Below are 25,281 nucleotides of genomic sequence, written 5' to 3' on the forward strand. Positions count from 1 at the left end.
TGTAATAACTGGTTAATATCTTGTTTAATGAAGGTCTGTGTAGAGGACTAAGTTGGTGAAACCCAACTTGGCGATGTAACCGCGTGTTAGTAAGTGCTGCGGCCGATAATTCCTAGCTCCCCCGTGCAGGGTGAGATGGTAGAGGATCCGAAACGGAGAACATGTCATGTGTTCCCCAGGGGCGCCGCTGAACTCGCGTATGTTAGCTTAGGTCTGCCATCTAGTGGATGAACATATAATTTTATATTTTTATTTTATTTTATTTTTTTTTTATATTATTACTATTATTTTTAATTACCTTGCTTGTGCTTTAGGGCCACATTCATGTACGAGCAATTCCCAGACCTAATGAACATGTTGTGGACCAGAATGCTGAAGGACAATAAGAAGAACTGGCGCCGAGTTTACAAGGTAAGCAGGGAAAGTAACACCTACTGACTGTTTCTTACATTGGTATGTATCAGAATTGATGATTTCTATCTATTTCTAAAAAGAAACCCTGCTACTGAAATCTTTGAATGCGGCACCCACCACCGTCTATTCATTTGCATGGACGTTCCCCCAAAATTACAATTTCTCTAGAGGTCTGATACAGATCAGTGTAGAAAAGTGTGCGCGAGACCACCTCAGTGGTGTGCGACTGGGACCCCGTTCTCAAGAGAGATGCATCAAATCAAACTCCGTCTTCGTCACGATCCGATCCTATTTATCTTTTACAAGACCGTACGTTTTTTTTTTGTTTTTTTTTTAGCACCAATTTCTGAATGAATGAGAAGATATGGAGGATCCCCTAAAGGGTACATGGCCCTACGGCTGATCATGGGGGTGGGTGCCCCAATATTAGATCAGTGGTGAACTATCTGTAGAGGTGCCATATTCCATCCCCACCCCATTGGACTTTGTAAATGCCATTACACTACTACGTCGCTTCCATTAGGACCAGCCGTCGCCAGCTACATTTTCTATAGAGTCTTCACAGATTCAAGAAAATAAAAGAAAAACTCTAGCAATTCTCATCAGTCCTGCTGTGCTGTAAATCCATATACACCTTGTATTTTCTCCTTTAATCTTCCGCGTCGGTGATTGCTCTCTAATCCCACAAGCCCGTATTGATCCTGGAGATGGCCTCAGCGCTCACTTTCTAGTTACAGGTACACAACCCTCGTGGCGTCTTGGATGCTTTGGGTGGAAAGCTGTGAGAACATTGGAATATTTTACCTCTTCTGTATACATATATAATAACTGCACATCGGCAGCTTATAGCCACATGTGCGCTGCAGTTTGATGTATGTTCACCAGCAGATGATGCAGTGCTCAGGGTGACGGGAAGCAGCAGGTTGAGGATGGCTGCCTGCAGGGTGCACGGTGCGCTCTCCCCCTGCGCTCCCCAGAGAGCTGTAGCCGTTAATATTTAATGCCTCCACATACGCACTAGTTATACATCCAGCCTGTGTTCTGAGGATTAGCTGCCGGCCTCGTCCAGGCTCTCTCCTTTATTACTAATGTTCCCCCGCTGCTTTTTTTTTTTTCCTTTTCTGCAACTAAATCTCTGCCTCAGTAATCAGAATCGTGAACCAACTTTGCTCGCCGCTGCAGTCATTGAGCGTCAGTTCTGCGCCCACCTCTAGCACCGGGTCTTTTAGAGAAGGGATATTTGTCTTATTTAATAAGCAGTCACATCAAATTTATGGATCACAGAGTAAAAAATAAAGGTAATAGAACTGCCCTATGCCTGCCATAGATCAGATACTGCTTAGGAGAGCAGGGGCTGCGCGTTTCTAAGAAGCCTGGGTGACTCTGTAACCGCAACGTGGCTACGGAGCGGCGTACAGGTAAGATGTATGTATAGAAAAGATTGCGGTGGGAAGGAGCAGGTTCGCCGGGCTCTGGTCCAGCTCCCATGTCTTTCAAATATTTGTATACTCTTTAAGTGTATAATATTATATATTCAATGTGCAGTCCTCCATGGCAGCCATTTTTTTACATCGTGCTTAGTCATCACCAGGGCCAAGGATGCAAGCTATCACAGAGGACCAGGGATCTAGGCCCGTTTAGATAATGATGAGGCTTGATGGTGGCCGCCAGATGCCTCCTGCCTTTTATAGCAGGTGGCAGTGCCCGTCTGAGAAATCATTTGGTGTAATACAACATCAAAGTGCCTCAACAACCGGTAACCCATGACGCTAAGGGTTTTTTCAGGGCTAATAAATTGCTGGCCTGTCCTTGATTGTGACTGTCGGCACTGCCACCAATCACCTTATTGAAGGAGGTGGCTCGAGAACTACAGCGCCGTATTGTTACCAAGGTTTTGTTCCTCGGACAATTTTGAGTGTTCCTGATAGATTTTTTCATGCTGATTTCAGAAATGACTTCAGTCAGATATGACTTCAGATTTTTCCTATCACGTATGGTTTTTGAGAAATTATACGAAACATATTCTGTTACAATTCTAAAAACTCATATATGAACTTTTTCTAAAACAGTATATTCTGAATTTTCCACTGACATAACTTAATCTACACATAAGTGCTTGCATATTATGCAAATTCCGCACAGGCGCAGTGAATCATTCGGCTGACCATGTACGGAGCATACCCCATCTCCTGGGCAGGGGAGGAATCAAAAGACAATACTGACATACTTAGAGCATGGCTGAATGGATCACAACCTTCAATGCCGTTCGCTGTCCCAATGATATGTAGAGAGCAGAGAGCTCGTAACAGATTGCTACTTCTGCCTTACAAATGTAACAGGATTTTCAACAAAGAACAAGAAATCAATAGACTATCCTAATCTTCCTTCAGCCATAAGACCAGTGCCACACGATGAAAGTCTCCGTGTTCCAAAGCTGCCAAAAGTATGGACAATGGAGGACGATGAAGATGAACTAACAATGTCAGTGGAAAATGAAACTGCTGCAGACCCAGACTTTGAGCCTTCTACACTGTGTTCAGAATTATTAGGCAAATGAGTATTTTGATCACATGTTGTCCTACTGCAAGCTGTATAGGCTTGAAAGCCAACTGCCAATTATGTAAATCAGATGATTTGCATCTCTGTAATGAGGAGGGGTGTGGTCTAATGACATCAACATCCTATATACGGTGTGCTTAATTATTAGGCAACTTCCTTTCCTTTGGCAAAATGGGTCAGAAGAAAGATTTTACGGACTCTGAAAAGTCAAAAATTGTGAGATGTCTTGCAGAGGGATGCAGCAGCAGTCTTGGAATTGCCAAACTTTTGAAGCGTGATTACCGAACAATCAAGCGTTTCATGGCAAATAGCCAACAGGTTTGCAAGAAGCGTGTTGATAAAAAAGGCGCAAAATAACGGCCCATGAATTGAGGAAAATCAAGCGTGAAGTTGCCAAGATGCCATTTGCCACCAGTTTTGCCATATTTCAGAGCTGCAACGTTACTGGAGTATCAAAAAGCACAAGGTGAGCCATACTCAGGGACATGGCCAAGGTAAGGAAGGCTGAAAAATGACCACCTTTGAACAAGAAACATAAGATAAAACGTCAAGACTGGGCCAAGAAATATCTTAAGACTGATTTTTCTAAGGTTTTATGGACTGATGAAATGAGAGTGACTCTTGATGGGCCCGAGGCTGGATCAGTAAAGGGCAGAGAGCTCCGCTCCGACTCAGACACCAGCAAGGTGGAGGTGGGGTACTGGTATGGGCTGGTATCATCAAAGATGAACTTGTGGGACCTTTTTGGGTTGAGGATGGAGTGAAGCTCAACTCTCAGACCTACTGCCAGTTTCTGGAAGACACCTTCTTCAAGCAGTGGTACAGGAAGAAATCGGTATCGTTCAAGAAAAACATGATTTTCATGCAGAACAATGCTCCATCACATGCATCCAAATACTCCACAGCGTGGCTGGCCAGTAAAGGTCTAAAACGGGTGGGGAACCTTTTTCCATCCGGGGGCCATTTGGAAATTTCTACCATCATTCGAGGGCCACACAAAAATGATCACCTTGAGGCTGTGTACCCACGTAAGCGTTTTTTTCGCGTTTTTTTACCAGCAAAAATGCTTAAAAGAAGCATCCCATTCATTTTAATGAATTCCGCACTTTTTGTGCATATTGATTTTTCGTGGAACAAAACGCATCGCGGTAACAAACGCAGCATGCTCATTAATTTTGCAGAAAAATCCACATTTCTAGCTATTTTCTATGAGACTGGGGACGCGCGGAAGAAAAACGAGCGTTTTCTGGGACGGAGTCCGGTTTTCATGCAGAAATTTTCTGCATACGTGGGTACATAGCCTGAAAATTACCCCGGTATATTTAGTCAAACAATTAATTACGGTAACTCACCCTTAATGTGACGGCTGGAGCTGCTTCTCCATCACTGGGGGCTATATATATCACAGGTGGTAGGATATACAGTACTCGGGGGGGATATACAGCACTTTTGGGGTAAATGCAGCAGCTGTGGGGGGGATATATAGCATTGGGGGGGACAGGGATCGTCGGGGAGGCTCATAGATCACCGGGGGGGACAGATCACTGAGGGGTGACATGGAGATCACAGGGGTGCACATAGCTTTGGGTGACAGATCACAGGGGGCACATGAGAGCACAAACATCACAGGGGGTACATAGCAGGTGGGCACATAGATAACATGGGGCACAAAGCTGGGAGCCACAGATATCACAGGGGTGCACATAGCTGGGGGGCACATAGATGGAGGGCACAGATCACAGGGGGTATATATAGGTGGGGGGCACAGATCACATGTGGAAACATAGCTGGAGGGCACAGATCACGGGGTATATATAGGTGGGGGGCACAGATCACATGTGGAAACAGCAGGCGGCACAGATCATGGGGTATATATAGGTGGGGGCACAGATCACATGTGGAAACATAGCTGTAGGGCACAGATCATGGGGTATATATAGGTGGGGGCACAGATCACATGTGGAAACATAGCTGGAGGGCACAGATCACGGGGTATATATAGGTGGGGGGCACAGATCACCTTTCTTTACGATGCTCAGTGCGCGCTGCCAGAGAACCGACATCAGGCTATTGCTCCTGTGTGTTGCGGAGGCCCCAGCTCCGCAGTGTGAATACATCATAACACACTGCGGGGCAGGATCTGGGGCCTCCACAATGCGCAGGCGCAATAGCCTGATGTCTGTTCTCGGGCAGCGCGCACTGCGCATACCCGAAAACACTTGTTACAGCTCAGGCGCCGGGATTCAAATCAAGAGGAGGCAGCGACGCATGGGGCATCATGATGGACAGATCGTGGGTGGCGCCGAGGCCTCGGACAGGCATGATTGACAGATGGTAGGTGGTTGATACTGGGGGACACAACATACCTGTGGGACACATTACAGGTATGAGGAGCTAGTAATAAAAGTCAATATTTTGGCATTACTGGGGTCAGAAAAAGAGCCACCTTCACAGAATGCAGACTTAGTGCTGCTGAGGGTGGCTCTTTAACTTAAAAAAGCCCTGGGGGGGGGGGGGTGACAGGTTCCCTTTAATAGAAATTTTAACTTGAACATATGTGATGATCTAAAAGTTGTTGCACTTCTTCTTGGACTGCAGCTTGGGTATACCAAGTGTTGTTTTATTTGTGAGTGGGACAGTCTTGCACGAGAAATGCACTATTTCAGAAAGGACTGGCCACTCCGCGAAAACCTGGTTGCTGGACAGAAGAATGTTAAACATAATCCTCTCGTTGATCCAGCAAAGATATTTCTCCCTCCTTTGCATATTAATCTTGGGCTTATGAAGAATTTTGTCAAAGCCATGAACAAAGAATCGGAAGCCTTTTCTTACTTGCGACAGAAATTTCTAAGAATAAGTAATGCAAAGTTTAAAGAAGGTATTTTTATTGGCCCACAGATCAGAGAGATAATGAATGACAGTAGCTTTGATGGTCTTTTGCAAGGTGCTGAACAAGTGGCATGGGGAGCCTTTAAAGATGTCACCTTCAACTTCCTTGGCAACAGCAGGGCACCGAACTTTGAACAACTCGTGGACAGCATGCTCATAGCATATCAGTTGATGAAATGCAATATGTCACTAAAAATTCATTTTCTACATTCTCACTTCGATTTTTTTTCCAGCCAATCTTGGTGCCGTTAGCGATGAACACAGTGAAAGATTTCACCAAGACATTGTGCTGATGGAGAAAAGGTACCAGGGAAAGTGGAGTACGTCAATGCTGGCTGACTATTGCTGAAATCTTATTCGAGAAGCATCTGACACAGATTATAAATTAAAATCGTCTGCAAAACACTTTTGAACAATTGCTTCTGCTACTGACATCGATGCACATGTATGTAGTGTCTCGGACATCATAATGTAGACTATAAACTGTTGTTTCATAAAAACCTTACGTGATACAGACTTTTGGAGCACATATTTGTGTTCAGCATATCGAAATCTATAAGATACAATAAATGTTTCTCAGGGGACAAGAACTTCCCTGAAATTTGTTGCTCAGTGTTATTGAAATATTAGCACAGATTACTTCTTTTTCTGTAGTTGCCACATACGTTAGTGTCGGCCCTCTCCATAGCTCACACGTTTTGGTCCTGCTTATTATAACGGCAGGCATCAGTTACACAAAGACGCTTGTAAATTGTTTGCATATGGGGAAAGGAAATAAAAAATGACTTTCTATCTCGGTGACATTCCTTGCGGTGACCTCTGCGTAGACGTCTCATTGCCGACCTCACCCGCGCCGTGAGAGGACTTAAATACTTTTTTGCCATCTGTGAGTATCCAGCCATTTTTCATCCCATCTGTACGTTGATTATTAAGCACAATTGAGCACATGCTCCGATGTCGATCCGCCGCACTTGTCTCCAGTCATGTGCACTTCCATTTGGTAAAAGAGTCAATTGGAAGCACGACCCGCTCCATAATTCACATTTAATAGCTTTTGTGTCTTTGTCCCATATGGTTAACTCCCGACAAATCCCGCCGAATGTGCAATTACGCCTCTGCTTTTACTTTTTTTTTCTGGACAAGTGAAATAAATTCTTAGAAGTAGTAGAGTTTTCATTAGTGTCGCTGTCTGAGGATGATGAGCGTACATGGTGATAAGAGACCAGGAATGAGGAGAATTTATTCTATCGATGTTATGTAAAAGCTAGAAGAACAGCGTCACCCTTGCCCACGGGCTATGTATATATTGCAGATCGTCCCTTTTTTAAAAGCATGAGACTGAACTGAAATACTGGGCACGTTCTGGTGGGAAAAAAGCAAGTTCTTTTTTTTAGGGCTGAACAAATTTTTTAAAGTGTGCACCCCCCAAAAAGATGCCTAACAAACAGGCAATGTCTGCACGGGTTGCGGCTGTCAAACAGCCGCGAGATATGCAGCCGTGGGGACTCGAACATATTTTTCGAGCACGCCACAGTCACTCAGTTACCACCCGAGCATGCTTGGATAACATATTTTCCGAGCGCATTCGCTCATCACTGGTAGTTGTACATGAGCCGGAAGTGAGCTGTGACCTCAGCTGTTGTGAAAGGTGGATCATGTGTTATCTACCATATATAGGGGTGGTATCAGTCATAGTCATAGAAAGTTAAGGCCCTTTTACATTTAGCGACGCACCAGCGATCCCGACCACGATACGACCCGGTCAGGATCGCTGGTGCATCGCTAAATGATCGCTAGTGAGCTGCCACACAGACAGATCTCACAGCGATGCAGCAGCGATACAGCGGACGATACTTACCTTTCAGACGCGGCGATCACACGTCGCTTGTCGGCGCCAGCAGGAAGCGCCCGACGAGAAATGGAGCTGCGCGATCAGCGACAGACAGCGGGGGAGCCGGTCGGAGGTAATTATCACACATAGCGATATCGCTATAACGTCACAAAATCGGTGACGTTATAGCGATATTGCTAGCGATATCGCTATGTGTAAAACCCCCTTTAGACGTGGGAAGGGACCTCCAAGGTCGTCATGTCCAACCCCTGCTCAATGCAGGATTCACTAATCCATTTCAGAGAGATGTCTGTCCAGACACTGTTTGAAGACTTCCATTGAAAGAGAACTCACGTGGCAGCCTCTTCCAATCATTGATCGCCCTCACTGTCCAAAAGTTTTTTCTAATATCTAATTTGTATCTTCTCCCTTTCAGTTTCATTCCATTACTTCTCGTGTTTCCATGTGCAAATGAGAATAAGGATGAATCCTCTACACTGTGACATCCCTTCAGATATTTGTAGACCGCTATTACAGTGGGTATGGAAAGTATTCAGACCCCTTTTAAATTTGTCACTCTTTGTTTCATTGCAGCCATTTAGTAAATTCAAAAAAGTTCATTTTCTCATTAATGTACGCTCTGCACCCCATCTTGACTGAAAAAAAACAAATGTTGAAATGTTGAAAATTTATTAAAAAAGAAAAACTGAAATATCACATGGTCATAAGTATTCAGCCCCTTTGCTCAGTATTGAGTAGAAGCACCTTTTTAGCTAGTACAGCCATCAGTCGTCTTGGGAATGATGCAACATATTTTTCACACCTGGATTTGAGGATCTTGCCATTCTTCCTTGGAGATCCTCTCCAGTTACGCCAGGTTGGATGGTGAACGTTGGTGGACAGCCATTTTCAGGTCTCTCCAAAGATGCTCAATTAGGTTTAGATCAGGGCTCTGGCTGGGCCAGTCAAGAATGGTCGCAGAGTTGTTCTGAAGCCACTCCTTTGTTATTTTAGCTGTGTGATTAGGGTCATTGTCTTATTGGATGGTGAACCTTCGGCCAGGTCTGATGTCCAGAGCACTCTGGAAGAGATTTTCATCCAGGATATCTCTGTACTTGGCCGAAATCATGTTTCCTTCACTTGCAACCAGTCGTCCTGTCCCTGCAGCTGAAAAACAACCCCATTGCATGATGCTGCCACCACCATGTTTCACTGTTGGGATTGTATTGGGCAGGTGATGAGAAGTGCCTGGTTTTGACCACACATACCGCTTAGAATTATCACCAAAAAGTTCTATCTTTGTTTCATCAGAACAGAGAATCTTATTTCTCATAGACTGGGAGTCCTTCATGTGTTTTTTAGCAAACTCTATGCAGGCTTTCATATGTCTTGCACTGAGGAGAGGCTTCCATCTGGCCACTCTGCCATAAAGGCCCGACTGGTGGAGGGCTGCAGTGATGGTTGACTTTGTGGAACTTTCTCCCATCTCCTTACTGCATCTGTGGAGCTCAGCCACAGTGATCTTGGGGTTCTTCTTTACCTCTCTCACCAACGCTCCCACGATTGCTCAGTTTGGCTGGACGGCCAGGTCTAGGAAGACTTCTGGTGGTCCCAAGCTTCTTTCATTTTTAGGATTATGGAGGCCACTGTGCTCTTAGGAACCTTGAGCACTGCAGAAATTCTTTTCTAATCTTGGCCAGATCTGTGCCTTGCCACAATTCTGTCTCTGAGCTCCTTGGCCAGTTCCTTTGACCTCCTTATTCTCATTTGGTCTGACATGCACTGTGAGCTGTGAGGTCTTATATAGACAGGTAGCGCTTTTACAAATCAAGTCCTATCAGTTTAATTAAACACAGCTGGACTCCAATGAAGGTGTAGAACCATCTCAAAGAGGATCACAAGGAAATGGACAGCATGTGACTTAAATATGAGTGTCTGAGTAAAGGGTCTGAATACTTATGACCATGTGCTATTTCAGTTTTTCTATTTAAATAAATTTGCAAAAATTTCTACATTTCTGTGTTTTTCAGTTAAGATGGGGTGCAGTGTACATTAATGAGAAAAAAAATGAACTTTTTTGCATTTACCAAATGGCTGCAATGAAACAGAGTGAAAAATGTAAAGGGGTCTCCTTTATCCTTCTTTTTTGCAAGTTAAACATTCCCAGATCGTTTAACCTTTCCTCGTAGGACATACTTTGCAGTCCGCTCACCGTCCTGGTGGTTCTTCTCTGAAATGCTCCAGTTTTTCAATGTCTTTTTTTTTTTAAACTTCGGGCCCAGAGCTGGACACAGTATTCCAGATGAGGGTTGACCAACGAGGAGTAGAGGGGGATAGTTACTTCATGTGATCTAGACTCTATACTTTATTTAATACATCCTAGAACTGTGTTTGCTTTTTTGCTGCTGCATCACACTGTTGACTCATGTGCTAGCGATATCGCTGCATGTGATACTTACCTCCGACCGGCTCCCCCTCTGGTTATCGCTGATCGCGCGAGAAGCTGCTGGACCATTCCTCGTCGTCCACTTCCTGCGGCGCTTCCTGTGGCGCTGACGAGCGACGCGTGGAGCCGGGCGGGAGGACGCAGGATCGCCGCGTCTGACAGGTAAGTAGCGATCCCCGTCCCCAGCGATGTGGCTGGTGAGATCTGCCTGAGTGGCAGCTCACTAGCGACCACCTAGCGATTCACCAGCGATCCTGACCGCGTCATATCACTGGTCGGGATCGCTGGTGAGTCGCTAGGTGTAACGGTACCCTAAGTCTCACTTGCCTGTATTTTCCTGGCTCCATCTGCTTTCCTTTCTTGAAGACGGGGACAACATTTGCCCTTTTCCCATCTTCCAGGACTACTTCTGTTCTCCAGGATTTTTCAAAGATTCTGGCTAGTGGTTCTGAAATTTCCTCTGCTAACTCGCAATACCATAGGACAGTGATGGCGAACCTTTCTGAGACCGAGTGCCCAAACTGCAACCTAATACCCAATTATTTATGATGAAGTGTCAAATGCCCCATCATGATCCCCTTCTTGTAGAAATATGCCCCATCATGATCCAATTCATGTAGAAATGCCCCATCATGATCCAATTCATGTAGAAATGCCCCATCATGATCCCCTTCATGTAGAAATGCCCCATCATGATCCCCTTCATGCCGAAATATGCCCCATCATGATCCCCTTCATGCAGAAATATGCCTGTTCATGATCCCCTTCTTGTAGTAATATGCTCTATCATAATAATAATAAATTTTATTTCTATAGCGCCGACATATTCCGCAGCACTTTACATTTCAGAGGGGATTTGTACAGACGATAGACATTACAGCATAACAATAATCACATAGATCATAACAGATACCAAGAGGAATGAGGGCCCTGCTCGCAGGCTTACAATCTATGAGGAAAAAAGGGAGACATGAAAGGTGGGTGGTAACAGTTGCCCTGATTGTATGGACCAGCCATAATGTTAAGTGTGTAACAGTACAGACACAGAGGGCTAATGAATGTATAAAGCATGTGGGAACATGATGTGGGGAACCTGGTTATGGTAAAAACTTTTGGCTGTGCCACACAGGGATAAATTAGGTTAATGTGTTGAGGCGGTAGGCCAGTCTGAATAAATGAGTTTTCAGGGCACACTTAAAATTGTGGGGATTGGGGACTAATTGTATTGCCCTGGGAAGTGCATTCCAAAGAATTGGCGCATCACGTGTATAGTCTTGGAGACGGGAGTGTGAGGTTTTGATTCTTGTGGATGCTAACCTCAGGTCATCAGCAGAACGGAGGGCACGGGTAGGGTGGTATACTGAAACAAGGGAGAAGATGTAGGGTGGTGCTGAGCCATGAAGAGCTTTGTGGGTGAGGGTAATAAGTTTGTACTGGATTCTGGAGTGGATGGGTAGCCAGTGTAATGACTGGCACAAGGTAGAAATGCCCCATCATGATCCCCTTCATGTAGAAATATGCCCTATCATGATCCCCTTGTAGTAATATGCTCCATCATGATCCCCTTCTTGTAGAAATGCCCCATCATGATCCCATTCATGCATAGAAATGCCCCATCATGATCCCATTCATGCATAAATATGCCCCATCATGATCCCCTTCATGTAGAAATATGCCCCATCATGATGATCCCCTTCATGTAGAAATGCCTCATCATGATCCCCCTTCATGCAGAAATATGTCCCATCATGGTCCCCTTCATGTAGAAATATGCACCATCTTGATACCCTTCATGCATAAATGTGCCCCACCATGATCCCATTCATGCAGAAATATGCCCCATCATGATCCCCTTCATGTAGAAATATGCCCCATCATGATCCCATTCATGTAGAAATGTAGTTATTGCCCATTCCACCACCTCCATCATTTCCTCCTCCCCATCACCCCATCGTTGCCCTCTCCCCCACCACCATTGTTGCCCTCTCCCCCACCACCATTGTTGCCCTCTCCCCCACCACCATTGTTGCCCTCTCCCCCACCACCATTGTTGCCCTCTCCCCCACCACCATTGTTGCCCTCTCCCCCACCACCATTGTTGCCCTCTCCCCCACCACCATTGTTGCCCTCTCCCCCACCACCATTGTTGCCCTCTCCCCCACCACCATTGTTGCCCTCTCCCCCACCACCATTGTTGCCCTCTCCCCCACCACCATTGTTGCCCTCTCCCCCACCACCATTGTTGCCCTCTCCCCCACCACCATTGTTGCCCTCTCCCCCACCACCATTGTTGCCCTCTCCCCCACCACCATTGTTGCCCTCTCCCCCACCACCATTGTTGCCCTCTCCCCCACCACCATTGTTGCCCTCTCCCCCACCACCATTGTTGCCCTCTCCCCCACCACCATTGTTGCCCTCTCCCCCACCACCATTGTTGCCCTCTCCCCCACCACCATTGTTGCCCTCTCCCCCACCACCATTGTTGCCCTCTCCCCCACCACCATTGTTGCCCTCGCCCCCACCACCATTGTTGCCCTCGCCCCCACCACCATTGTTGCCCTCGCCCCCACCACCATTGTTGCCCTCTCCCCCACCACCATTGTTGCCCTCTCCCCCACCACCATTGTTGCCCTCTCCCCCACCACCATTGTTGCCCTCGCCCCCACCACCATTGTTGCCCTCGCCCCCACCACCATTGTTGCCCTCGCCCCCACCACCATTGTTGCCCTCGCCCCCACCACCATTGTTGCCCTCTCCCCCACCACCATCGTTGCCCTCTCCCCCACCACCATCGTTGCCCTCTCCCCATCACTTCCATTATTGACCCTCTCCCCATCACTCCCATTATTGACCCTCTCCCCATCACTCCCATTATTGACCCTCTCCCCATCACTCCCATCATTGACCCGCTCCCCATCACTCCCATTATTGACCCTCTCCCCATCACTCCCATTATTGACCCTCTCCCCATCACTCCCATTATTGACCCTCTCCCCATCACTCCCATTATTGGCCCTCTCCCCATCACTCCCATTATTGGCCCTCTCCCCATCACTCCCATTATTGGCCCTCTCCCCATCACTCCCATTATTGGCCCTCTCCCCATCACTCCCATTATTGGCCCTCTCCCCATCACTCCCATTATTGGCCCTCTCCCCATCACTCCCATTATTGGCCCTCTCCCCATCACTCCCATTATTGGCCCTCTCCCCATCACTCCCATTATTGGCCCTCTCCCCATCACTCCCATTATTGGCCCTCTCCCCATCACTCCCATCATTGGCCCTCTCCCCATCACTGACACACACACACACCCACACACCACAGCAGCTTCACTGGCACAGTGGCCACACTCACTTCTCCGCCCACCGGCAGCTTCCTTCCTCTCATTGGCACAGCGGCTGCGGAGCGGAATGATGATGTCATCCAGCCGCGGCCATGCCGCTCAATGTGTGAGGCAGAAAGCTGCAGCTCCGGAACAAGGATGAGGCGATGCTGCGTGCCAGCTGAGGGCTCTGCTTGCCCTATCTGGCACGCGTGCCATAGGTTCGCCATCAGTACTAGGAGATTTAACTTCATGTAAATTAGCTAAGTGTTCCCTCACCATCTCTCTGTTTATGGATAGTGTGGATTCTTTTGTTCCTTCAATAGCACCGTGAAGATCAGTTGATGTTACAGTTGCTTTCTTAGAGAACACTGATGCAAAATGGGTCATTGTACAGGAGGAGGAGGTGAGCTGTGACATCAGCTGTTGTGAATGGTAGGTCCTGTATATATTGGGGTTTTCAGTCATTGTACAGAAGGGGGAAGAGGTGAGCTGTGATATCACTTATTGTGAATAGTGGATCTTGTTATGCTATATATAGAGGTGTTATCAGTCATTCTACAGTAGGGGGAGGAGGTGAGCTTTGGTGGATCCTGTGTTATCTGCTGTGCGTATAGGTTTTCTCTGTCATTGTAATCCTGTGTGTGATGGCGAGAATACTGAAAAGTCTTCTGTACAGAGCACAAAGTGAGTCATTATAGGATCTACTAACAAGTGCAAGGCTTCTGACATATTTTTTATATCGATAGGAATATGGAAAATTAAAAAAATTGATTTAACATAAAAACCTGTCTAAAATTATAGGTAACTTTCTCCTGACCTATTCCCTTTAGCTCCCACAGCTAGGGGGTTTGTATAATACTAGCAACCAAGTGAAAAGGATATTTGGGAAGATCGTGTACAGAGTGATGTCAGCCAATTAGAATTGCAGAAAACACTTCTCGTTGATTTGATTGGCCGAGAGTAGTTGTATGATTTCAGTTAGCGCATTAGCAAATTCTTAGCCCCTCCCCCTATGTCTTTTTCCGCGGGATGCCAGGCGTGTAAAACTGTCCATAAACATCTCAACTGGGAGCTCAAAAGTGGAAGCTGTTAGCACCAACCCATGAAGCCTTTATCTGAAGTTCTCCTGTCCTGTACAGGGGTATTTTTAATAGGCTCCTGAATTAAAGGGCGAAGTAAAAAAGTGACAGCTTATTTCTGTTGTAATAAAGTTGCCTTATATTCTACCCAAGTTTTACCGTTCCCGTTATGATCCGCCGCTCCAGATTCTCTCTTACCTAATGAATAGTTGGTTGATGCTAATTTTTTCTTTGTGGTCCCAAGTGAATGGTTCGGTTTTTTGATCCAATTTCAGGGTTCACTTTGTGAATGTGTAGGTGTCGGATACACTTCACTGCTTCATTATAACTTGAGCACCTTCATTCTCAGTCACTTCAGCAAATATTAGTCTGGAGAACAGAGGGGACACCAGTAACATGGTCTTTCTGCACTACCAGGTCAATAGTTGCCCCTCTGTGGCCAGCCAGCCTCTCGTAATACCCTCCCCCCATAAATGACATGTCAGCAATCGATAACCATTTAACCCCTGACTGTATGAGATGTGAAATATCCATAGATGCCGGTCAAAAAATATCCAACACTGTGCGGCCCTCCAAAGAAATGCCACCCCACACTATTACTAACCCACTGCCAAACCGGTCATGCTGAAGGATGTTGCAGGCAGCAGATCGCTCTCCACGGCGTCTCCAGACTCTTACGTCTGTCACATGTGCTCAGTGTCAACCTGCTTTCATCTGTGAAGAGCACAGGGTGCCAGTGGCGAATTTGCCAATCCTTGTGTTCTGTGACAAATGCCAAGCGTCCTGCACAGTGTTAGCTGTGAGCACAGCCCCCATCTGCAGTGCTCCTCCTGTTCCTTCTTGCACAAAGGCTGAGGTAGCGGTCCTGCTGCTGGGTTGATGTCCTTCTACGGCCCCCTCAATGTCTCCTGGTGTACTGGCCTGTCTAGTGGTAGCGCCTCCAGCCTCTGGACACTACGCTGACAGACACAACAAACCTTCTTGCCACAGCTCGCATTGATGTGCCATCCTGGATGAGCTGCACTACCTGAGCCACTTGTGTGGGTTGTAGAGTCAGTCTCATGCTACCACGAGTGTGAAAGCACAACCATCATTCAAAAATGACCAAAACATCAGCCAGAAAGCATTGGTACCTGCCGAACCACTCCTTTATTGAGGGTGTCTTGATAATTGCCAATAATTTCCATCTGTCTATTCCATTTGCATAACAGCATGTGAAATTGATTCAGTCAGTGTTGCTTCCTAAGTGGACAGTTTGATTTCACAGAAGTTTGATTTACTTGGAGTTATATTCTGTTGTTTAATGCTGGGTTCACACGTAGCGGAACTCTCGCGGAAATTACCGCGAGAATTCCGGTATTCCATTCCGCGGGAAAATCGCATTTTAAATTCCAGCGATTTTCCCGCAGAAAAACTAGCATTTTGCAAGTATAATTATCTTGCAGAATTGCTAGCGTTTTCCAAGCGATCTGTAGCATCACTTGGAGAACTGATTGTCAGGTTGGGCACACTCGTCAAACATAGTGTTTGACGAGTGTGACCAACTTTTTACTATTGAGGCCGCCTATGCGGCATCAATAGTAAAAGATAGAATGTAAATAATAATTAAAAAAAAAAATGGTTATTCTCACCTTCCGACGTCCCGCGCAGCCTTCCCGCCTCTCCACTCTCCCGGTCCCAGTAATCCTTTGCAACAATTACCGCGATGACGTCCGTTCTAGCGGTCATTCGCGATGACCACGAGACTTTGCGATCCCGCGAGAACGGACGTCATCGCTCGCAAAGGCTTACTGGGACCGGGAGCGTGGAGAGAGGCGGGAAGGCTGCGCGGGACGTCAGAAGGTGAGAATAACAATATTTTTTATTTTAAACTCTATTTTTTACAGGGATATGGTACCCAAAGCCCGGAGGACAGTCTCCTCTCCTCCGGACCGCGGGTACCATCCGCAAATGTTCTGCTTACTTTTCGCATGGTGTGCACAGCCACATGCGGAAAGTAAGCAGAACAATTCATTCCTATGGGTGCGGGATCGCCGCGATTCCGCGAAATTAATGAGCATGCTGCGTTTTTTACCGCAAAGCAATTCCGCCGCGGTAAAAACCGCAGCATTAGCACACCATTGCGGAATCCCATAGGAATGCATGGGATGCTTACTTTTCGCGTTTTCGCTGCAAAATCGTTCGGTAAAAAACTCCACGTGTGAACTCAGCCTAAGTGTTCCCTTTATTTTTTTGAGCAGTGTTTTTATATATTACATAATTAGGTTTACATAATTTATTTAAAAATATTTACAAAATATATATACATATATATATATAATTTATATTATATTTTGGAAAAATGTATTAAAGCAGATTTTATGTCATTTTATTGTACTATTTCTATTAAAAAATATACATGCATATAAAAAAATTTGAAAAAAGTGTACATGAGTCTAAAACTAATTTTTGCTATTTGGTTTCATGAAAAATTTTGCTTTTAGAGGTTCTTTTGTTTACCTGAACATCGAACTGTGATGTGGTCATAAATCAGTGCAGAAGAAAACAGATAAGAGTTACAGACTCTTTCAATCTGAATGAGCTCACTGACAGATCCTTAATTAACTCGTTCCGTAGCAAGGAATAGATGGCTTAACACTGTTGGAGACTATAGTAGCTGAATGGTGGAAAATTTTTGATGACACCCAAGTGCAAATATTTGTATTTTTACTTCGGCATGCAGGCATTTAATTTAAAAAAAAAAACATCCAAACTAGGCAATATAGCAGCTGCATTTCTACTTTCTATCAGTACGACACTTCTCACCCACATACTTCCATACTTAAAAATATCGGGAGGGGGGAAAAAATCCTCCTGCCTGTTTCCACCACTAGGGGGCCCAATCTGTATACCACGTGCACACCAGTAAATGCTAATTCATTGTAGTACACCCTTTAGAACTGGAGGTGTCGCGGTTTCTAGGCTGTTTTCTATTGCAGGAGTAGAGATCAGCTTGTCCCAGTCTGCTTTATATCCTCATTTTCCACCATTTATATAGGACCACAGCGCATTACAGAAGGAATTAGGGGGGGCTCGTGTATACAGACGGATGGGGCTCAATGCCCTCAGTGCAGATATCCTTTGCCAAGCAGCCAGATATAGCCATGTATATCAACTTGTTTCTACCCCTGGCACACATAGGGTTACAAATCACTAATGCACCCCCGGCGGTTGCGGCAGCTTCCGAAATGACTAATTTCCACCTTTTGTCTCTCCCCTCCCTCCAGTCCTTGCTGCTGCTGGCGTACCTCATACGGAACGGATCGGAGCGGGTCGTCACGAGCGCCAGGGAGCACATTTATGACTTGCGATCCTTAGAAAATTACCACTTTGTAGGTGAGTATTAGCAAAGAAGAGGAGAGAAGGAAAAAAAAAACCTTGGGAGGGAGCAAATTAAAGCAGTTGTTGGACTTGTCACTCACCCGAACGTCTTCACAGGCTGCGGAGGCCTAATTGGGCCCGAGCGGCTGCAGGCTGTGTGAAGAACACATTCCAAGACACGGGGCCCTAGAGTATTAATTAGCGAGGAGAAGAACTTTTTTTTTTTTTTTTTTTCTTGCCGAGAGGAGAAACCTAATAACACAAGCAGCACAACACAAGCAGCCCGGGTTTATATTAAAATATGCACCAGAGTCTGGTCCCCTGTGGCGGCAGGAAGAAAAGGGAGCTCTTTAATTATACAGCGGGAAAAAGGTCGGCCCTCCACCACGCGAGCGCGCGGCTGTTTGAAGCTGGGTTTATTCGAGCCCGCCGTCCCTCTAGCCTGCGCCAAGTCGTATTTACAGTGCAAAGGAAAAGCCGGGGTGGGTTTTGAATGCATTAAAAAAAATAAATAAACTAATAATAAGGGGGGATCTAGTAGCGGAGGAGGCGGCAGACAGTGTATTATTCTACGCCAGCGGTGTGGCTGGCTCTTTCACAGCCAGGTTATCTGCAATTAGGAGACCCTGACGCGCGCCGTGTGTTGTCTGCCCAGTAAAACGTGTTAATTTGCCTGAAATTGGCTCTTTGTGCGTGCTCGCCTCTTAATGGGAACAGGAGCGCAGTTGTAGTAATGAGGAGGCGGCATGGGAAGTCGTGAAATATTTAATTTTTTTTTTTTCTGGCAGCGTGTTTAACTCAGTATAGATTTAGTTTTCACAATCAGATGTAATATATTGCAAATCCTATGTAAAGGTGTTGTCTAAGGGGTACAATATTAATTTTACTGTTGCGATCAATAATCAGTATCAAGTTGATGGGGTCCAACACCCCCACTGATCAGTGGTTAACAGGTCCCATGGCCACCAGGAGTACAAATCAGCACAGCGCCATGTATTAAGTAGTGGTCTTCACGGGTACTGCAGCTCACACCCACATTTGCTTAAAGATAAGAGCGAGAACGGCTGCTATATGGTTTATCATGGGGTTGCAAAGTACCAATCTGATATTGATGGCTGAATCCATGGATAGGTAATGAATACCATAGTCCTGGACCAACCCCTATAATACAGAAAGTCTGATGGTTAGCACTCACTGTGCCAGCAGCAGCAGTAATTTAAAGGGATGTGTCCATCTAGGACTTAGATTACCAATTCTGAATGGTGAAATACTGATCATGCAGATCCAAAATTCTGAGACTCACTGGCATCAGTTGTAATGTGCAGCACCACCTTAGGTGACATTACACATTTCACATTGACCGGCGACGTTGAGGGTCTTGTCGTTGGACTGTAAGGAAGTGGCGGAGTCCTAAGCGCGGATGCTGATACCGGCCAAGTGCTGAGCGGTCATACAGACCTATGAGGGTCCACACCGCCAAACCCTTTAACGTTGTCCTAAATAATAGAGAAGCCAGAACAGATAACCTCCCAAATGGTCGTTTCTCCGCAGTAGACGTCCCTAATGTGTTTTATTATTCACATTCTAGATGAAAACGGAAAAGACCAGGGGATCAACATCCGGCAGAAGGTAAAAGAAATGGTGGAGTTTGTCCAGGACGACGACCGCCTCCGAGAGGAGAGGAAGAAAGCCAAGAAGAACAAGGACAAATACGTTGGGGTGTCCTCAGAAAGTGCCGGGGGGTTCAGATACAGTGAGTACCGGGCGTGTGCTGCACAAATGGCCTTGGCAGTGGGAATCACAGTGATTATAGCTTGGCATTGTGCGGGCATACTGCAATGAAAGCACGCCATCATTCCCCCTTTGGACTAATCTATATTAATGATGAGCGAACGTCCTCGAAAAAGGTATTATCTGAGCATGCTCCGGTGCTAACCGAGTGTCTCTGGCCTGCTCGAATAATATGTCCAAGTCCCCGCAGCTGCATGTCTTGCGGCTTTTAGGCAACCACAACACATGCAGGGATTGTCTAACAAACGGGCAATCCCTGCATGTGTTGTGGTTGCCTAAGAGCCGCAAGACATGCAGCTGCAGGGACTTGGACATATTATTCAAGCAGGCCAGAGACACTCAGCACTCGAGCATGCTCAGATAATACCTTATCCAAGCACTTTCGCTCATCACCAATCTACAGTCAACCATGTAACATTATGGTCTGTGCCTAGTTTTAAATGGATGGTTTGGGACTTTATCACATGTGGCGAGCGCTCTCGTCAAGGGCAGGCCGTAACATACTAGTCATGATGATCACACCCTGGCACAAATGGTGATGATGACAAGGACTTCTCCAGTGCATTCAGGAATATAGATGGGAGTGATTGGTGGCCGTGCCATGTGGAGGTTATACTATCCAGGGTGCATTATAGGACCCCCAAGGATGGCTGACTAGACTGCTTATTGTTAACCATTCCCTGTGGGCTGCGAGTCCCACCATATTAATAATATCTTATTAAAAAAAAGCTTTTTATTCAAAACCCTTTTATTAAAAAACATAGTGCAAAAAAAAATACAAATAATGCAGAGATCAATGTGCAGCATTAAAAAGAAATGGATCAAATATTTTTTTGTTCTGCATTTTTTTTCCCACAAAGTCGGTTAACTGCTAATCTCTTTATGTACCAAAAAATGACATCTGAAAGACAAAAGGGGCCATGCTAGGGCTCACTCAGATAGTGATTTTATTTATTGTTTTAGTACAAAATAAAAGGCTCCAAATTTCATCAGTTTGGTAAGTTTTTACCATAAGTTTTTTTTTTTTTTGTTTGTTTTTTTTGTCGGATGATAAAAAATTGATGGGAGTTCCTCAATCATCCGTGCGGTGTTTTTCTGTTTTCATAAACCCATAGACTTGCATTGACGAGTTTGATCTAACACATCATTAATACCAGAAGCTTTTTGGTCCGATGGAAAAAGGAAAAAAAAAAAATCAGACGTGAGCTCCCCCCATAGACATTCATAGGTTTGAGTTCCATCCGTGAAAAACACAAACGTACGAGAAGAACTGACGTCTGAATAAGCCCATACAAAAAATGCCGAAAATGGCTGTATGTTGGTATATAATAATAATAATCTTTATTTTTTATATAGTGCTAACATATTCCGCGGCGCTCTACAGTTTGCACACATTAGCATCACTGTCCCCGATGGGGCTCACAATCTAAATTCCCTATCAGTATGTCTTTAGAGTGTGGGAGGAAACCCACGCAATCACGGGGAGAACATACAAACTCCTTGCAGATGTTGTCTTTGGTGGGATTCGAATCCAGGACTCCAGCGCTGCAAGGCTGCAGCGCTAACCACTGAGCCAACCTGGCGCCCAGGTCTCCACGTCTCGGCATCTCCGTGTTTTGTTTTGTTTTTTATAGTGTTACTGTAGAAGATAAATGAGCGAAGAGAGAAACCAAAAGTGTGTAGTAAAGCAGCGGCAACTGTTCCAGGGTGGTCTGTCTAATGTGGGGGATTACTGCAAGGTCCATAAAGTGTACGTTGTCGCCAGACTCATTTATTGATGTAAATGACCAATCGGAAATAGAGAAGTTTATCGTCAGATTTCAGCCATGCCCAACTAGGGAGCCCCCTCAATAGTATAACAGGGGAAGCCAGATAGAAGTACGATTTTTGGGCACAAAGTTTTCCTGCCCAATGGTTTTCCATCCCATGTATAATGTATAAGGCATCCGAAACATGTTTACATGCTCCCCCCCCCCCCGTACCAGGCCTTCCTTGCAGTGTGCCCCCGAGCTTGCGCTATTTAGCTCTGCTGTTTCCGACCTCTCCCCGCTGTCTGTGCAGCACAGGCGCGGCTCCCTGCATCTGTTCCCCTCTCTTCTTTCTACTTCAGCAAAAATCCCTCCAAGATGTTGACATTTTAGGCTATGTTCACACGTTGCATTTTTTGTATGTGTTTTTTTTAATGCTAATTTTAAGCTGTGTTTTACAATACCTGCAAAGTCTGAGATTTCACAAATCTCATGCACACACATTGGTTTTATTTTCCTGACTAATTTGGAAACTGCAGCATGTCACTTCTTTCAGCGTTTTTTTCTGTGTATTTGCAGCATTTTTTCACCCTTAGGAAACAATGGGTAAGTGCAAAAATGCGGGTATCAGTTAAGGAAGTTGCACCATGATTTTTTTGGGGGGGCACTAAACATTATCATGCACAAGAGACAATAAAAGCACAGCAAATATGCAGGAAAACCTGATTTATTTATTTTATTGCAGCAGCTTTGAGGAGGTTTTACCTATTGAAAAAAAAAAAACGCAGCAAAAAACCCAACATGTGAACATATGCTAACTAGTGATGAGCGAGTATACTCGTTGCTCGGGTGGTCTCCGAGTATTTTGGCGTGCTCGGAGATTTAGTTTTCGTCGTCTCAGCTGTATGATTTACGGCTTATGGACACGCTGAACACATGTGGGAATTTCCAAACAGGCAATCCACACATGTAATCAAGCTGTCTAACAGTCGCAGATCATGCAGATGAGACAACGAAATCTAAACCTCCGAGTACGCCAAAATACTCGGAGGACACCCGAGCATCAATGCTATTCGCTCATCACTAATCCTAACACTTTACCAATTATGACAATCGTAACCTGGTGGTTTTAGTGATTCATGATTTGCTCTATGGTCTTGGCTGAATTAATTCCCTGATTTAATCTTGGAAATTTTCTGTCTGCAGATGAGGAATCCTCTACTAATGCTACTCTGAAATTCCCGATTAGAAGGAAGCGCTGGTGACGCATCCCAAAAATGATAGGATGCTGAACCAGCAGTCTCATAGACAGTGTATCTAAAGATGGTGCCTGTGCGCCATGATGATGGGTGGTTTCAGAGTCACCGGGGTTCCCATAGGTCGGGATCCCCAGCGATCAGGAAGTTAGAGCTGTAAAATAGCTTTTTTTTTTTATTTTACTTGTCAAAGCTCTGCTGTGCCGTTGCCCCCAACAGTGATCATTGATAGGGGTGCAGCGGTGACCTCATTGTGGATGACACGTGACTACTGAGGTTAATCGGTCTGTTCAGCAGGATGTCACCACCGCAGGCTCATCAACAAAGATCGTCAGGCTTTAGCAGGCAGATTATTCTTGTTTTGTTTTTTTTTACAACTTTACAGCATTTCAAGACTAGGGTGCCTTTTTCTGATCCTGATTAATCCCTCTTAAAGGGGGTATCCAGAATAAAAAAATAAAAATAAAATAAAACTGCTGCTTACTTCCAAAGAAATAGCGCCACATCTATCTTCAGGTTGGGTGTGGTATTGCAACTCGGGCCCATTCACTTCTTGGAGGCTGTGCTGCAATATTAGATGCCACCATGTGTTGCTTGATGCCAGGTATGGAAACTTGCACAGGTTATTCTGTAGAAGGAATTGTTGGAAAACATCAAAATCAATCGTAAAACTATTTTAATGGCCTCAAAGTTTAGGAAATGACTGAGCAAAAACCAGGGCATATAAAGAGGAATCAAGTTTTATGCTTTTGCGCCTTGACAATAGCACCTGTTTTATGGCCTTGTCTGTATACAACGCTGCTCTTTATTTGTCACAACCTGCATTAATAAATGTCAATCATATGTAATCCGCACGCTGCTGCTGCTCCGTGGCTCTGTATAGGAAGCGTCCTTGATGTCTTATGTCAGATTAATATTTCCCGTTTTCTCTCACACGATTTGGGAGCTTGTTGGGGCTTTAATGTCTGTGCTGGATGCCCTACAGATGAACGCTACGACTCGGAACCTAGATCTAAATGGGACGAAGAGTGGGACAAAAGTAAGACGGGATTCCCATTCAGCGATAAGTTAGGGGAGATAAGCGACAAGATCGGGAGCACCATAGACGACACCATCAACAAGTTCAGAAGGAAAGACAGAGAAGAGTCTCCTGAGAGGGGCAGGTGAGTGACTTGTTGGGAAAAGACACATATCCCTTACATTTTTGGAGGAAGCCAAGAACTGGACTCATGGCAATAAAATATGGGTAGGTTGGTTATTAATGGGGGAGGTGTTGTCAAGATGTGACCACCTCTTTAACCACTTCATGATATGTGCCATATATGTCCGGAAGCAGGTGTATGGAGGGGGATCACTCAGCGAGCCTACCCCATACGTGTCAGGTGATGGCTGTGTATTATACCGTGTTTCCCCGAAAGTAGGACCCCCCGAAAGTAAGACAGGGTGGGGGTTACGGGGGGGTCCTTCAATGGTAAGGCCTCCCCCGAATGTAAGGCAGGGTTGGGGGCCGCTGTGAAATGTAAGGCCCTTACCTTTGGGCCGCCGCTGTCCCCCATTGGGTCCCCAGGCTCCAGAGGTGTCCTCAGGTGCAGCTGGGCGGGTCCAGCGCTCATGGGGTTAACTCGCCGTGTTAACCCCGCAATCCGCCCAGCTCAACAGCTCATTGGCCGCCCCTGTTCCCCACGTCACCGCCGGCCCCCGGCTCGAGCACTGATTGGTCCAGCAGCTCGGGCTGTAATTGGCCGCCCCAGCCCCACGTCACCGCTGTTTCCCTGCTGATTGGCACAGCGTTCCCTGCAGCACAGGCCTTCCGCACCCACAGCCGCACCGCAGAGGAAAACGTCCAGCATTTAAAAACCAAGTAGGGAAACATGTACTGTATAGGGTATGGGGCTGTGTGCAGTGGGATACGGCACTGTTATGGGGTGTGGGGCTGTGTGCAGTGGGATACGGCACTGTTATGGGGTGTGGGGCTGTGTGCAGTGGGATACGGCACTGTTATGGGGTGTGGGGCTGTGTGCAGTGGGATACGGCACTGTTATGGGGTATAACAGCATGTTAATAAATGTTAATTTATTGGTTAAAAAGAAATTGTCATTTTTTTTCGGCTAATGTAAGACCTCCCCCGAAAGTAAGACAGGGTGGGACTTTTTGGGGTAAAATTAATGTAAGACAGGGTCTTACTTTCGGGGAAACACGGTAGTTAGCACATGCCCCTAACAATGGCTAGTGGAGCAGTGCTTCATCCTCAATTGTTGACTTGTTAAATGCCGCTGTCAATCTCTGACAGTGGCATTTAACACTCACCGACGTGCCCGTGACATAATCGCGGGTTGCCAATAGGTTCTCAAGACAGCCGGAGGGGGGTCTACTGATGACCCCCATGCTTGTCATTTTGGAGCTGCTTTGAATCCCTGCCTGTGGCCGGCCTTCAAAGGAGACCGTGATTTCTGCTATATGCAGCCATGTTGTGGCACTGCTGTATATAGCACAAGCAATCAGACGATTATATCTTCAAGTTCCCTAAGGGGGCGAACAAGAACAGTAAAGAGTAAAATAATTTAAAAAAAAAAAAACCCT

The 25,281-nt window shown here is 45.7% G+C and overlaps 1 protein-coding gene across 2 annotated transcripts in view; it reads left to right on the forward strand.

The window, feature by feature from the left end:
- Positions 1-25,281, forward strand: part of CLINT1 (clathrin interactor 1) — a 72,380-nt gene that overhangs the window by 32,004 nt on the left and 15,095 nt on the right. For both annotated transcript variants that reach the window (XM_073567873.1, XM_073567872.1), the window contains exons 3-6: positions 315-411; positions 17,813-17,921; positions 19,495-19,659; positions 23,687-23,864. In XM_073567873.1, coding sequence (XP_073423974.1) covers positions 315-411; positions 17,813-17,921; positions 19,495-19,659; positions 23,687-23,864 — 549 coding nt within the window. The remainder of the gene's footprint in view (positions 1-314; positions 412-17,812; positions 17,922-19,494; positions 19,660-23,686; positions 23,865-25,281) is intronic.

The sequence above is a fragment of the Dendrobates tinctorius genome, unplaced genomic scaffold (assembly GCF_039654945.1).
Source record: "Dendrobates tinctorius isolate UK_male_01 unplaced genomic scaffold, ASM3965494v1 ptg000020l, whole genome shotgun sequence".
NCBI lineage: Eukaryota > Metazoa > Chordata > Amphibia > Anura > Dendrobatidae > Dendrobates > Dendrobates tinctorius.